Source organism: Suncus etruscus, chromosome 2 (genome assembly GCF_024139225.1).
Source record: "Suncus etruscus isolate mSunEtr1 chromosome 2, mSunEtr1.pri.cur, whole genome shotgun sequence".
Lineage (NCBI taxonomy): Eukaryota > Metazoa > Chordata > Mammalia > Eulipotyphla > Soricidae > Suncus > Suncus etruscus.
This window is the reverse complement of record NC_064849.1, coordinates 1,155,794-1,168,746: the sequence shown is the minus strand read 5'-3', so window position 1 is coordinate 1,168,746 and position 12,953 is coordinate 1,155,794. Positions and strand designations below refer to the sequence as shown.

The 12,953-nt window shown below is 51.7% G+C and overlaps 1 protein-coding gene across 1 annotated transcript; it reads right to left on the bottom strand.

The window, feature by feature from the left end:
• Nucleotides 1–1,097: 1,097 nt before the first annotated feature.
• PLA2G1B (phospholipase A2 group IB) lies at nt 1,098–7,794 on the bottom strand. Its single transcript, XM_049768191.1, has 4 exons — nt 7,761–7,794; nt 5,893–6,052; nt 4,956–5,083; nt 1,098–1,228 (listed from the first exon to the last, which is right to left on the bottom strand). The coding sequence occupies exons 1-4, from the start codon at nt 7,792–7,794 to the stop codon at nt 1,098–1,100; spliced, it is 453 nt and encodes a 150-aa protein (XP_049624148.1).
• Between the last annotated feature and the right edge of the window lie 5,159 nt (nt 7,795–12,953).

Genomic DNA, 12,953 nt, shown 5'->3' with positions numbered 1-12,953 from the left:
CCAGGAAGTAATAGCACCGGGAGCACTGCTGGGTGTGATCCACCCCCATAAAATTAAACCCTCAATATTTAGCACTTTCTTAGGCTCCCATTGGCTCTGTGTTACACCTGTGATGGCTCCGGTGTGTGTGGCTTCATTGGCTGCTGCCTTGGGTGACACGAGGCAGTGACATTGAGATCAACCCCATTCCTCACTCTGCTTTATGGCATGTGAGCAGATCAGGAAGAGCTGGCCCAAAGGCTGAGGGACGCTCTGAGGTCTTCCAGAGGGCCAAAGAGAGAGTCCAGCAGAAAAGGCTCTTTTGCCTGGCACATGCTTGATTCTGGTTCCATCCCTGGAATCACACAGGGTCTCGTGAGCATCGCTCAGGGGTTCCTCCTGGCTCCATGCTCAGGAATCGCTCCTGGCAGGCTCAGGGATCATATGGGATGCTGGGATTCGAACCAACGACCTTCTGCATGAAAGGCAAACGCCTTAGCTTCATGCTCTCTCTCCAGCCTCCAAAAGAAGAAAGTTTTAAAGACTTACACTTAGTTAAAAAAATGGAGGCAGATGGATTGGACAGGGAATAAAAGGACCAGGCTACATCCTTTGACTTGTGGATGGGGGGAGGGGAGGGAGAGAGAGAGAGAGAGAGAGAGAGAGAGAGAGAGAGAGAGAGAGAGAGAGAGAAGTAAGAAATGGAGGCAGATAGACTGGACGAGGCTCAAAGGACCGGCTCCATCCTTGACTAGTGGCAGCCCTGGTCAGAGCCTTCGCCACTTCCTCGGCCACGACCTTGGGCAAGGGAGCCTCTGCTCAGGGAGAGAAGAATCAAAGGGAATTTGTGGTTTGCGACACCGAAACTCCAGAAGGTCCTGCGGGGGACTGAGGGACACAGAGCAAGAAGCAGTGGGTGGGGAGGGTCTTGGGCTCTTTCTTGGGGTCGCAGGAAACACCCCTCAAATTCAGCCACAAGTTCAGGAGAAAGGCCGAGACCTCGTCACGTTCAGGAGACAAACCATCTCCACACACAGGGCTTTCGACAGATGCTTTATTGGGGAGCTGGGAGAAGCCCCAGGGCACCACCTCCTCCCTCCAGAGGCCGTGGTCATTCCTCACAGCGTGTCTTTACAGTACTTCCTTTTGTCCAGACTCTTGTGTTCCTCGTTGTAAGGGGCCTTGGCAAAGCACATGGCGGCCGTGCGGTCACAGTTACAGATGAAATCCTCACAAGGATTGTTTTTGCCTGGAAGAGAGCAGAAGGAAGATGACTGAGCCGGGGGCTGAGCCCAGGAAGGGGACCTCCTTGGACACGGCAGGGGAAGGACAACAAATTCTGGTGAAGATTCACGGTTAAGGGACCCAGTGAAGCCAAGTTACATGATTGAAGTAGCTCTGGGAAAGTGACTACGAATGTGTGACTTACGTGAAACCCAAATTGGATGAGGCCGCCTGTGCTACCCCAGGGACCCCGCTGAGGCTGCCCAGTCCTTGTCTTAGCACTGACAGGGACTCATGTCCAAAATCCTTGTAGCTATAGATCATGAAGAACAGGCAGAGAATTACGGAGTGAAGGGGAAACACTGACAGGGAAGCTTAAGGCAATAATAGAATTGTACGTTCTCTTTGTTCCTCTTTCTTTCTCCTCCTCCTTCACCTTCTTTCTTCTTTGTCTTCTTCATCATCTTTTCTTCTTTCTTCTTTGTCTTGTCTCTTCCTTTCTTCCTTTCTTTCTCCTTCCTCCTTCTCTTCTTTCCTTCTTTCCTTTCTTCTTTCCTTCTCTCCTTCCTTCTTTCCTTCTCTCCTTCTCTCCTTCCTTCCTTCCTTCTCTCCTTCCTTCCTTCCTTCCTTCCTTCCTTCCTTCCTTCCTTCCTTCCTTCCTTCCTTCCTTCCTTCCTTCCTTCCTTCCTTCCTTCCTTCCTTCCTTCCTTCCTTCCTTCCTTCCTTCCTTCCTTCCTTCCTTCCTTCCTTTCGATTTTTGGGTCATACCCGGCGGTACTCAGGGGTTACTCCTGGCTCTATGCTCAGAGCTCACTCCTGGCAAGCAGGAAGGACCATATGGGATGCCGAGATTTGAACCATCGCCTGTCCTGGATCGGCGGCTGCGTGCAAGGCAAATGCCCTACCACTGTGCTATCTCTCTGCCCCCGTCTCCTTCCTTTCTGTCTTTCTTTCTTTCTTTCTTTCTGTCTTTCTTTCTTTCTTTCTTTCTTTCTTTCTTTCTTTCTTTCTTTCTTTCTTTCTTTCTTTCTTTCTTTCTTTCTTTCTTTCTTTCTTTCTTTCTTTCTTTTTTTTGTTTTTGGGTCACACCTGGCAGTGCTCAGGGGTTATTCCTGGCTCCAGGCTCAGAAATTGCTCCTGGCAGGCACAGGGGACCATATGGGGCGCCGGGATTCGAACCGATGACCTCCTGCATGAAAGGCAAACGCCTTACCTCCATGCTATCTCTCCGGCCCACCCCTTCTCCTTTCTTTTTCTTCATCATCTTCTTTTCTTCTTGGTCTTATTTTTTTCTTCATCTTTTTTCTTTGTCTTCTTTCTTCATATTCTTTTATTTGTCTTCTTTTTCCTTCACCTTTTCTTCTTGGTTTTTTTTTGGGGGGGGGGTCACACCCGGTAGTGCTCAGGGGTTACTCCTGGCTCAGCACTCAGAAGTCGCTCTTGGCAGGCTCGAGGGACCATATGGGATGCTGGGATTCAAACCGGCGTCCTTCCTGTGTTGGCCGTGTGCAAGGCAAACGCCTTAACATTGTGCTATGGCTCCAGCTGTTCTTCTTCATCTTTTCTTCCTCCTCCTCCGTCTCCTTTTCCTTCTTCTTCCTTCTTCTCTTCTTCTTTTTCTTCTCTCTTTTCCTCCTCCTCCTTTTTTATTTATTTATTTATTTATTTTTTATTTTTTATTTTTTTTTTGGTTTTTGGGCAGTGCTCAGGGGTATACTCCTGGCTGTGTGCTCAGAAATAGCTCCTGGCAGGCACGGGGGACCATATGGGACGCCGGGATTTGAACCAACCACCTTTGGTCCTGGATCGGCTGCTTGCAAGGCAAACGTTGCTGTGCTATCTCTCCGGGCCCACTCCTTTTTTATTTTTAAGGCCTTACTCCTGACTCTGCTCAGTGATCACTCCCACAGGGTTTTGAGATACCTGGGATTAAACCCAGGTCAATTGTCTGCCAGGCAAGTGTCCTCTCCAGTGTACCATCTCCCTGGCCCCTGGTGTTTATGCCATTTTCAATCCATCACCCCATGAGATCCCCTGAGCCCTTCCAGGACAGACCTCTGGATGCACAGTCAGGAGGAAGCCCTGAGCATGGCTGCAGGTGGTCTCAAAACAAAACAAAACAGCAACTACAGCAGGGCGGGAGAGAGAGTTCAGGGGATGAGGTACTAGGCTCACCTGTAACCTTCTAGGTCCCATTTTCTCCCCCATCTATGGGGCTAGAAGCACTGCCTTTCTGTAAGGTTATTTCCCCCCCTTTTTTTGGGGGGAGACCATATCAGGGTTCCTTCTAGCTATGTGCTTTAGAATCACTCCTGGAAGCCTCGGGGGACCCTATGGATTGCCAGAGATCAAACCTGGATCTCACACATACAAGGCAAGCACCCTCCCCATTGTGCGATTGCCCTGGTCCCTGTGTGAGAACCAAAGCCCCCTAGCCCTAGGACCAAGGTGGTCCCAAGCCCCCAGTAATGTCACTATAAGATTTTTTCCACTCTAAAACTTCCCCAGAGGCAGAGGGTGTTAGCCCAAAGATAAGATCACAATATGTCCCCTCTAAAGGGCAAGCCCCCCCCCCCATGTTCTGCCAAAATAGAGGAACTAGGTGGGTCTGAATATTCCACCAGACAAGGATCCCCGACACAAAGTTGAGTCAGCAGTAAATTGGGACAGCCACCCTAAGCATGAGGGATTTTTGGTGTGCTTTTCTATTTAAGTGGGTGAGACACTTGCATTACTGCATTAACCAATGAAATGCTTGAGTTGTTGAAGCTTGTAAAATCCTATATAAAAAGGCTTTGATGTTTGAATTGAGGTCTTGTCAAGACTCCCCTGGTTGAATGAGTCTTAGACCTCAGCTAGCTAAATAAACTCCCTTTTGCATCTTGCATTGTGGAAGGTGATCTGATTCTCAGAGCTGACTTGGGTGTCGTCTCAGACCCTTACACCTAAGGTAATTTTATTTTTTAATGAATATCTTTATTTAAGCACCATGATTACAAACATGTTTGTAATTGGGTCTCGGTCATAAAAAGAGCACCCCCCATTCACCAGTGTAACCTTCCCACTACCAATGACCCCATCTCCCTCCTCCCTCATCCCTTTCCTGTATCCAAGATAGGCATTCTATTTCTCCACTCACTAATATTGTCATGATAGTTCTCAGTGTAGTTATTTCTCTAACTGCACTCAACACTTTGTGGTAAGCTTCATATCATGGGCCGGTCATTCCAGCCCTCATCTCTATTGTCTCTGGGTATTATAATGTACTGTCTTTTATTTCTCTTAAATCTCAGAGATGAGGGAGACTTTTCGGTCTGTCTGTCTGTCTCTCTCCCTCTGACTTATTGCAGTCAGCATAATGGATTCCATGTCCATCCATGACTTCATGACTTCATTTTTCCTGATGGCTGCCTAGTATTCCATTGTGTAGATGTACCACAGCTTCTTTAGTCACCCATCCGTTGTAAAATCTTTTTTTTTTAGTTTTTGGGCCACACCCAGCATTGCTCAGGGGTCACTCCTGGCTGTCTGCTCAGAAACAGCTCCTGGCAGGCACGGGGGACCCTATGGGACACCGGGATTCGAACCAACCACCTTTGGTCCTGGATCGGCTGCTTGCAAGGCAAACGCCGCTGTGCTATCTGAGCCCCATGTTGTAAGATCATTTTAAAGCTTAGAAGCAGCTAGAAAATCATGCCAACCATAGCTGAATGGCAGATGCCCACTCTGCACCCAGAGGAGGGGACACTTACTACTACAGGTGATCTCCAGATTGGCACACGAGTGGGAGTAGCTCTCAGTGTAGGGGTTGTCGAGGATGAACCAGCAGTTTCCTATCTTCCGGGCTTGGGAGTAGCAATTGTCATGCGTCTGGCAGCACCTGGGGAGGAAGAGGGACAGATGCCAACCCGGATGACACTGGTCCTGTGGTTGCAAGACACTGACATTTATGTCCTTCACCCAGGACGCCCTGTGAGTCACAGAGGCTGCTGGGCGGCAAGGGTTCCACCGAGGCTAGATGCCAAAGGAATGGATGCTGTCTTTCTGTGTTTGCAACATCCACCTGGAGGGGGCAGTGGCGACCCTCCCAGGGTGCTTCCGCCCTGCTTTAAAAGCCCAAGAGAAAGTTTCTTTTTGTTTGTTTGTTTTCATGTTGGGGCCACACCCAGCTGTGCTCAGGGATTACTCCTGGCTCTGCACTGAGGAATTGCTTCTGGCAGGCTTGGGGGACCCTATGGGATGCTGGGGATCAAACTTGGGTCCGTCCTCTGTTGGCTGAGTGCATGACAAATAAATGCCCTGCCTCTGTACTGTCACTCCGGCCTCCAAGTTTCTATTTCCTATTATTGAAGTTGACTATATATATATATGGTCACACTCGGCGGCTCACCGGGGTACTCCTGGTTCTGTGCTCAGAAATCTCTCCTGGCAGGTTCGGGGGACCCTATGGGATGCTGGAGATGAAACCCAGGTTGGCTTCATGCAAGGCAAATGCCCTCCCCGCCGTCTGTCGCTCCGGGGCTCCAGAAATACAATACTATTATTGAGTGGAAATCTCTTTCTCAAGAAGAAGAGGAAAACTCTGCCAAACTCCAACTCTGTCGCTTCCCCGTGAAGTGGCATTGGGGTCCCGCCTCCCTCCCGGAACCTGCCTCTCCCCCGGCAGGCAGATACAGTCTCCAGACTCACTGGTCCAGCTCGTCCACGGGCGTGCCGGATCCACCCAGGCCACAGTAGCAGCCGTAGTTGTTGAACTCCAGCAAGGGCTTACTGTTCGGGAGGACACACTTGATCATGCTGTGGAACTGCCACAGAGCCTTCATGTCCGCTCTGGGCTTTGCGGCGACCACTGTGGGGAGATGGGGAGAGGTGAGGTGAGATGGCTCCTGTTGGGACACAGGGAGAGGCGACATTGCTCCGGATAGCTTCTGCTTCTGCTGGAGGGGCCCCACTGCCTTCTGGCCCTCCCAGATCTCTTAGGAGGGGACACCCTTGCCCGGATCTCCACTTCACGAGTATGCGTGCATACGTATGTGTGTGTGTGTGTGTGTGTGTGTGTGTGTGTGTGTGCCCTTAGGCACGTGGGCTCCGGACACCTGTTTCCTCTCAGTTGCTTTATCTCAGTCCCCAGTGTGGACCTAGCCTGGTACCACGGAGGCTCAGTTGCCACCCATGCTGAGTGAAGGATGAGTGAATCAGTGATGAATGAATGAATGAATGAAGGAATGCATGCATGGAGGAGGTGGACCAGATTCTGATTTATGTGGAATCAGTCATTCCCTAAACAGGGCATGACCCCGGCTCAGCAACCTGCTCTCTCCTCACTGTCCTGGAGGTCCCCCAACTTTGACACTGAGGGGAGTGTGGGAGGGAAAGGGATAGGAAGTGGCAAGATGCAAATGACACGAGACCCTGACATAAGGCCAACAGGTGTCGAGTGTGGGGACTCTCAGCTTCTCAGCTGTGGTCCCACCTTTCTTTTTTTTTTTTTTTTTTTGTTTTTGGGCCACACCCGGCAGTGCTCAGGGGTCACTCCTGGCTGTCTGCTCAGAAATAGCTCCTGGCAGGCACAGGGGACCATATGGGACACCGGGATTCGAACCAACCACCTTAGGTCCTGGATTGGCTGTTTGCAAGGCAAACACCGCTGTGCTATCTCTCCGGGCCCGGTCCCACCTTTCTATCCCAGTGTCATATCTGCAGGTGAAAATATGCCTGACTGAGGGAAACTTAGGGAACCCCAACATGAGTTATAGAAACTTTTTTGGGGGGCCACATCTGGTGGTTCTCTAGGCTATTCCTGGCTCAAGAATCAGTCCTGCCAGGCTCAGGGGGTCATATCGGATGCGGGGATCGAACCTGCGTTGGCTGTATGCAAGGCAAATGCCCTCCCTGCTATGCTATCACTCCAGCCCAGAGTTATAAGAATTTTTTTTTGGGGGGGAGGGGGAGGATTTAGAGCTTAATCCAGGCTCTGCACTCAAGGATCATTCCTGACGGGCTCAAGGGACTATATGAAGTGCCAGGGCTGAATTTCAACTTCCAACTGTAGACAAGCCCTACCCACTGTATTATCTCTCTGGCCCTCATTTATTTTTTGTTTCATTTTGTTTGGTTTTGCTTTTTGGACCATTTCCAGGGAGGCTCCGTTTGTTCCTGTCATAGCTTGGAGAACCATATACAGAGCCCGGAATCAAGGTTGACCACTTGCTAGGGCCAGTGCCTTCCCCACTGTACTCTCTCTCCCGACGTTAATTTTTAGTGGGCCCTCCCTCGAGGTGCTCAGGAGCCCTAGAAATACTGGGCAGCCTGGAGATGCAGCCCAAACCCAGCAGTCCTGAACCCTGCCAGGTAAGGCTGGATCAGGGCAGAGGGTGCCATGATGAAACTGGGTGCCTCACGTGCCCAAGACTGTGCCCCGACCCTTGGCACTGTCTCCTCAACAGTCTAAGCCTCAGGTTCATCTCCTGGAAGCGGTGGAAGCAAGGGCCCCCCCTTCCAGTGTGGGAGATCTTCGCACTGAGCAACTGGATTTGGGGGGCCGGGAAATCGCCTACCTGTGAGCAAGGCAGCCAGCACGAGCAGCTTCATCTTGACAGGGTGGGTGGCAGAGAAAGGACCGAAGGAGCCCGATCCTGCCTCCTTATAGCTGCCCGAGACCCCGAGATAAGGCTCGAGTGTTTGTTTTGCTCCCAGCTGACTCGAGTTGGCCTTGACTCTGTGCTGAAATAAACTTGACAGTGGCCTGCACGCCTATCAATGTTGGAAAGAACTCGAAGGCCTACAACCCTTGCCAGCGACGGGTCACTGGGATCGTGACATCACTAGGACTTTCTAACAAGAGGAGCCATTATTAGGGCTGCCAGTCTCAGACTTGAAGGAGCTCCTTCCTCTTTGGACTCGACCCCAGTTTAAGGGCAGGAAGGAACCACACCATGGGAACAGCAGGGACTGAGTGGAAGTGACAGGGTGCCCCCCTCTGAGCTGTGGGGCTCAAGTTCAGCTCAAGTCCAGGAGCCCCAGGACAGGTCTTTTTTTTTTGGGGGGGGGTCACAGCTGGTGGCACTCAGGGCTTACTCCTGGCTCTGCACTCAGAAATCATCCCTGGCAGGCTCAGGGGACCATATGGGATGCTGGGAATTGAACCTTCGTTCGTCCTGGGTCGGCTGTGTGCGAGCAAATGCCCTACCGCTGTGTTATCTCTCTGGCCCCATATAACATATTTTTTTTCGGCCACACCCGTCTGATGCTCAGGGGTCACTCCTGGTTAAGAGCCCAGAAATTGCCCCTGGCTTGGGGGGACCATATGGGACACCGGGGTATCGAACCGCAGTCCTTCGTTGGTTAGCACTTGCAAGGCAGACACCTTACCTCTAGCACCACCTCTCTGGACCCACATAACATTTTTTTAAGCTTCAAGTCAGTTCCAATCCTTTGGGAATGCCAAGCTCAAGCATTCCCCACCCACACTGAGACTGTAGCTATAGCACAGAGGCAGGGCACTGACCTTACATGTGGCCAACCTAGGTTCAATTCCTGGAACCCCATATGGTCCCCCTACAGTGCCAGGAGGAATGCCTGAGCATAGAGCCAGGAGTAATCCTTGAACAGGGTGTGACCCCCAAAACAAAACAAGACAAAACCCTAACTGGGAAGTAGGAAAAGGAGGTGGTGACATTGGAGGAGAGGAGAGGAAACAGAAAGAAATGGCCTAAATCTCAGACAGACCCAGGTCAGGTGCCCTTTGTCCTGGGCCAGAGAGTGAGTGAAGGTAAGTTACATGGATCAGAACTGCTTCTCCGCTGCTTGTCCCACACAGCAGGGGAGAGTTTCCCACAAAGGAAACAAAGGGCCCAGCTCCTCCTCCAGTCAGTTGGTCCAGTGACGCCAGGCTGGCTCTCACCAGGAATCATCACAGCCCAGTCCTCTCCCTGCACCTGGGCTGTGGGGGAACGGCAAAGCTGGAGGTAGCCTGGCGTGGCCCTTTCCGGCCCCCTTTCCTTCTCATCTGGAAAGCGGCCCAGAGGCGGATCAACAGGACTTGGCCAGGGATGGCAAGAACAGTTTCCACCGGGCTCTTCTGTCCCCAAACCCTCATGTCCCCAACCAGCCTCATCTAGAGCTGAGGAGAACTTTGGGCCAATCCCAAACCAAGGGCGCCCTGACATGACACCCCTGAACTCATGTGGCCCTTGGCCAAGGTTAATGACAGAGATAGAGATGGCCACAGCCAGGAGGAGCCGGGGAGGCTGGACCGGAAGCCCCGACCAGTGCTTTGGCCCCCAGGCCCGAAGGTGGAGCATTCGGTGGGGAGCAGGGGAGCCATGAGTCAGTCCAGGCCTGAGCTCACTCACATTAGTGCTGATAGAAACGCCAATAACGGGGCCGGAGCAATAGCACAGCGGTAGGGCGCTTGCCTTGCAAGAGTCCAATCCAGGATGGAGGATGGTTCGACCCTCAGCATCTCATATGATCCCTCAAGCCTGCCAGGAGCGATTTCTGAGTGCAGAGGAACCTCTGCACGAGTGTCACTGGTTGTGGCCCAAAAAAGTAAAAAAGAAAAAAGAAAGACAGAACAATATTGGTTTGTCAGCCATAGCAAGTGTGTACAAGTGTTTTTTTTTTTGTTTGTTTGTTTGTTTGGTTTGGGTTTTTGGCCGCACCCATTTGAAGCTCAGGGGTTACTCATGGCTATGCGCCCAGAAATCACCCCTGGCTTGGAGGGACCATATGGAATGCCGGGATCAAACCTCTGGCTGTCCTAGGCAGATGCCTTACCTTTAGCACCACCGAGCACGTGTTCTTTTTTTTAAACTTTATTTATTTATTTGTTTGTTTATTTATTTATTTATTTATTGGTTGATTGGTCTTTAGGTCACACCCCACCGTGCCCAGGAGATCCTCCTGGTTCTGCACTCAGAAATCGCCTCTGGCAGGTTGGGGGACCATAGGGGATGCTGGAAATCGAACTGGGTCCCTCCTGGGTCCGCCGAATGCAAGGCAAATGCCCTACCGCTGTGCTGTCTCTCTGGCCCCTGCAAGTGGGATTTTACATAAAGAAATAAATGGAGTTGAAACCCCAAGGCCTCTGTCACTCTCAGTGTTGGGACCGAGATTTCACGGACACAACACTGGAAAAGGGGCCACGAGCACTGCATAGTTGGTCTCTCAACACAGAGCAGAAGAAAGAGCTCGAGAGGTAATTCAGTGGTTAGCTCAGTTGCTTGTCACAGAGCTGACCCAGTTTCTATTCCTGGAACTCCATCTGGTACCCTGAGCCTGTGGACTGATCCCTGGACCCCTGAGTACAGAGAGAGGATTAAGGCCTGAGCAATGCCAGGTGTTGCAAAAATAATAAATAAATATATACATACAAGCCAGGGATTATCTCTTCAAACTGCTGTGTGTGACCCCCAAATAAACGTACAGGGGCTGGAGAGATAGCACAGTGGGTAGGGCTTGTCTTGCACATGGCTGATCCAGGTTCGATTCCACGGCACCTCATAGGGTCCCCTGAGCCTGCCAGGAATGACTTCTGAGCACAGAGTCAGGAGTAGCCCCTGAGCCGCTGGGTGAAATCCCCCAAACAAACAACTCTCCCACTAAAATAATAATCCCAGAGCTGGAATGGTAGGGCGTTTGCCTTGCATGCAGACAACCTGGGACCGACCCGGGTTCGATCCCTGGCAACCTATATGGTTCCCCCGAGCCTGCCAGGAGCGATTTCTGAGCACAGAGCCAGGAGGAACCCCTGAGTACTGCCGGATGTGGCTCAAAAACTAAGACAAAAGCAAAACAAAAAACAAATAATCCCCCCACAGAAACAAAGCCATAAAAAAAAAAAAGCTACAGGAGGAGAGAGTTCACAGGGACGCGGCCTTAGCCCCCGATGAAGGAAGGCGGTGCTTGGCCAAGAAGGAGAAGCAGCAGGAAAGGTCAAGTCTCTCTTTGGGGATCTCAGGAGGCCTCTGCTCCCCTGGGCCGTCTGGGGGAGAAGGACCAGCTGCCACTTTCTGCTTCTTAATTTAGTTCTTTGTTTGCTTAGGTTTGGGGTTTTCGGCCACACCGGGCAGTGCTGGGAGCTACTCCTGGCTCAGTGCTTGGGGGCCCATGGGGTGCTGGGGCTGGAACCCGGGGCCTTCTGTCCACAAAACAGCAGACTCTGGCTTGATTTCGCTCTCAGAAGTTGAGAGAAGCAGACTCCAACCTCTGAGGCAGGTCTGATTCCAGACCTCACTTTCTTTATTTGGGGGGCCACACTTGGCTGCGCTCAGGGATTCCTCCGGGCTGTGCGCTCAGAAATCAGTCCTAGCAGGCTCAAGGGACCCGTGGGATGTTGGGAATCGAACCCAGGTCCATTCCTTGTGGGCCCCCGAGCAAGGCAAACGCCCTACCGCTGTGCTATCTCCCGGGCCCCCCATGTGCCAATTACCCCTGGCTCATCCAAGGACCCGGGGTGGTGGTGGGGAACAGGGAGGCCAAGTAGCTCCTCTGACTTCGTCCCCCGGGAGTACAGGCTCCAGGCAGTGTCGCCCAGGCAGACTCCGGACCTGAGCTGCCGCCTTGGCCCTTCCTTGCACAGGTGCGAGAAGCACAGCCTGTCCCAGCCTAGAAAAACACGACAGTGGAAAGTACAGCTCAGGGCAGCTTTCCTTGTCAGGTGACAGTGTACCCACACTCCGGCAAGGTCACCTGGCCAGGCCCCCCAAAGGACACTGCCTGTTTCTGGGAAATGCTTAAAAGCAGCGTCCAGCGCCCAGGGATGGTAAGTTCTGCTCAGCACCGTTCTGGTCTGCTGGTCTTTCAGCTTTTTGTTGGTTTTTGGGTTTTTTTCTTTGTTTGTTTTTGGTTTTGGGGCCACTCCCAGTGACGCTCAGGGGTTCCTCCTGGCTCTGCACTCAGAAATCGCTCCTGGTTCGGAGGACCATACCGGGGTTCAAACCCCGGGGTTTCAAACCCAGGTCCGTCCTGGGTCAGCCGTGTAATAAGGCAAAAGCCTTACTGCTGTGCTCTCTGGTCCTGTCTTTCAGTTTTTCTTATTTTTTTATTTTTTATTTTTTTTTTTGGTTTTTGGGTCACACCCGTTTGACACTCAGGGATTACTCCTGGCTATGCGCTCAGAAATCGCCCCTGGCTTGGGGGGACCACATGGGACGCGGGGGATCAAACCGCTGTCCGTCCTATGCTAGCGCTTGCAAGGCAGACACCTTACCTCTATCGCCACCTTCCCGGTCCCCAGTTTTTCTTCTTTATTTTTTTCTTGGGGGGTGTTTGGGGGCTACACCCAGTGGTGTTCAGGGCTTACTCCTGGCAGACTCAAGAAACCATATGGGGTGCCAGGGATTGAACCCCGGACAGTCACATGCAAGGCAAGTGTGCTACCCACTGTCTTATCCATTGCTCTGGTCTTTCAGTCTAACAACCACCTTCTCACTTTTGTTTGTGTGTTTGTTTGTTTTGGGGCCACACCCCATGGAGGGAAATGGATGCCAATCAACAGCTTCAAATCCTGTCTCCACCCCTCGATATCTGTGTGACCTGGAACCAGAAATTGAACCTTTCTGAACCTCGTAAAAGGGAGGGTGGTGGGAGACAATTTAAAAAAAATATGGATGAGGGGCAGGAGAGAGCACAGTGGTAGGGCATTTGCCTTGCACGCAAGCAATCCAGGACAGATGGCGATTCTATCCCTGGCATCCCATATGGTCCCCCAGCCTGCCAGGAGCAATTTCTGAGCGCAGAGCCAGGAG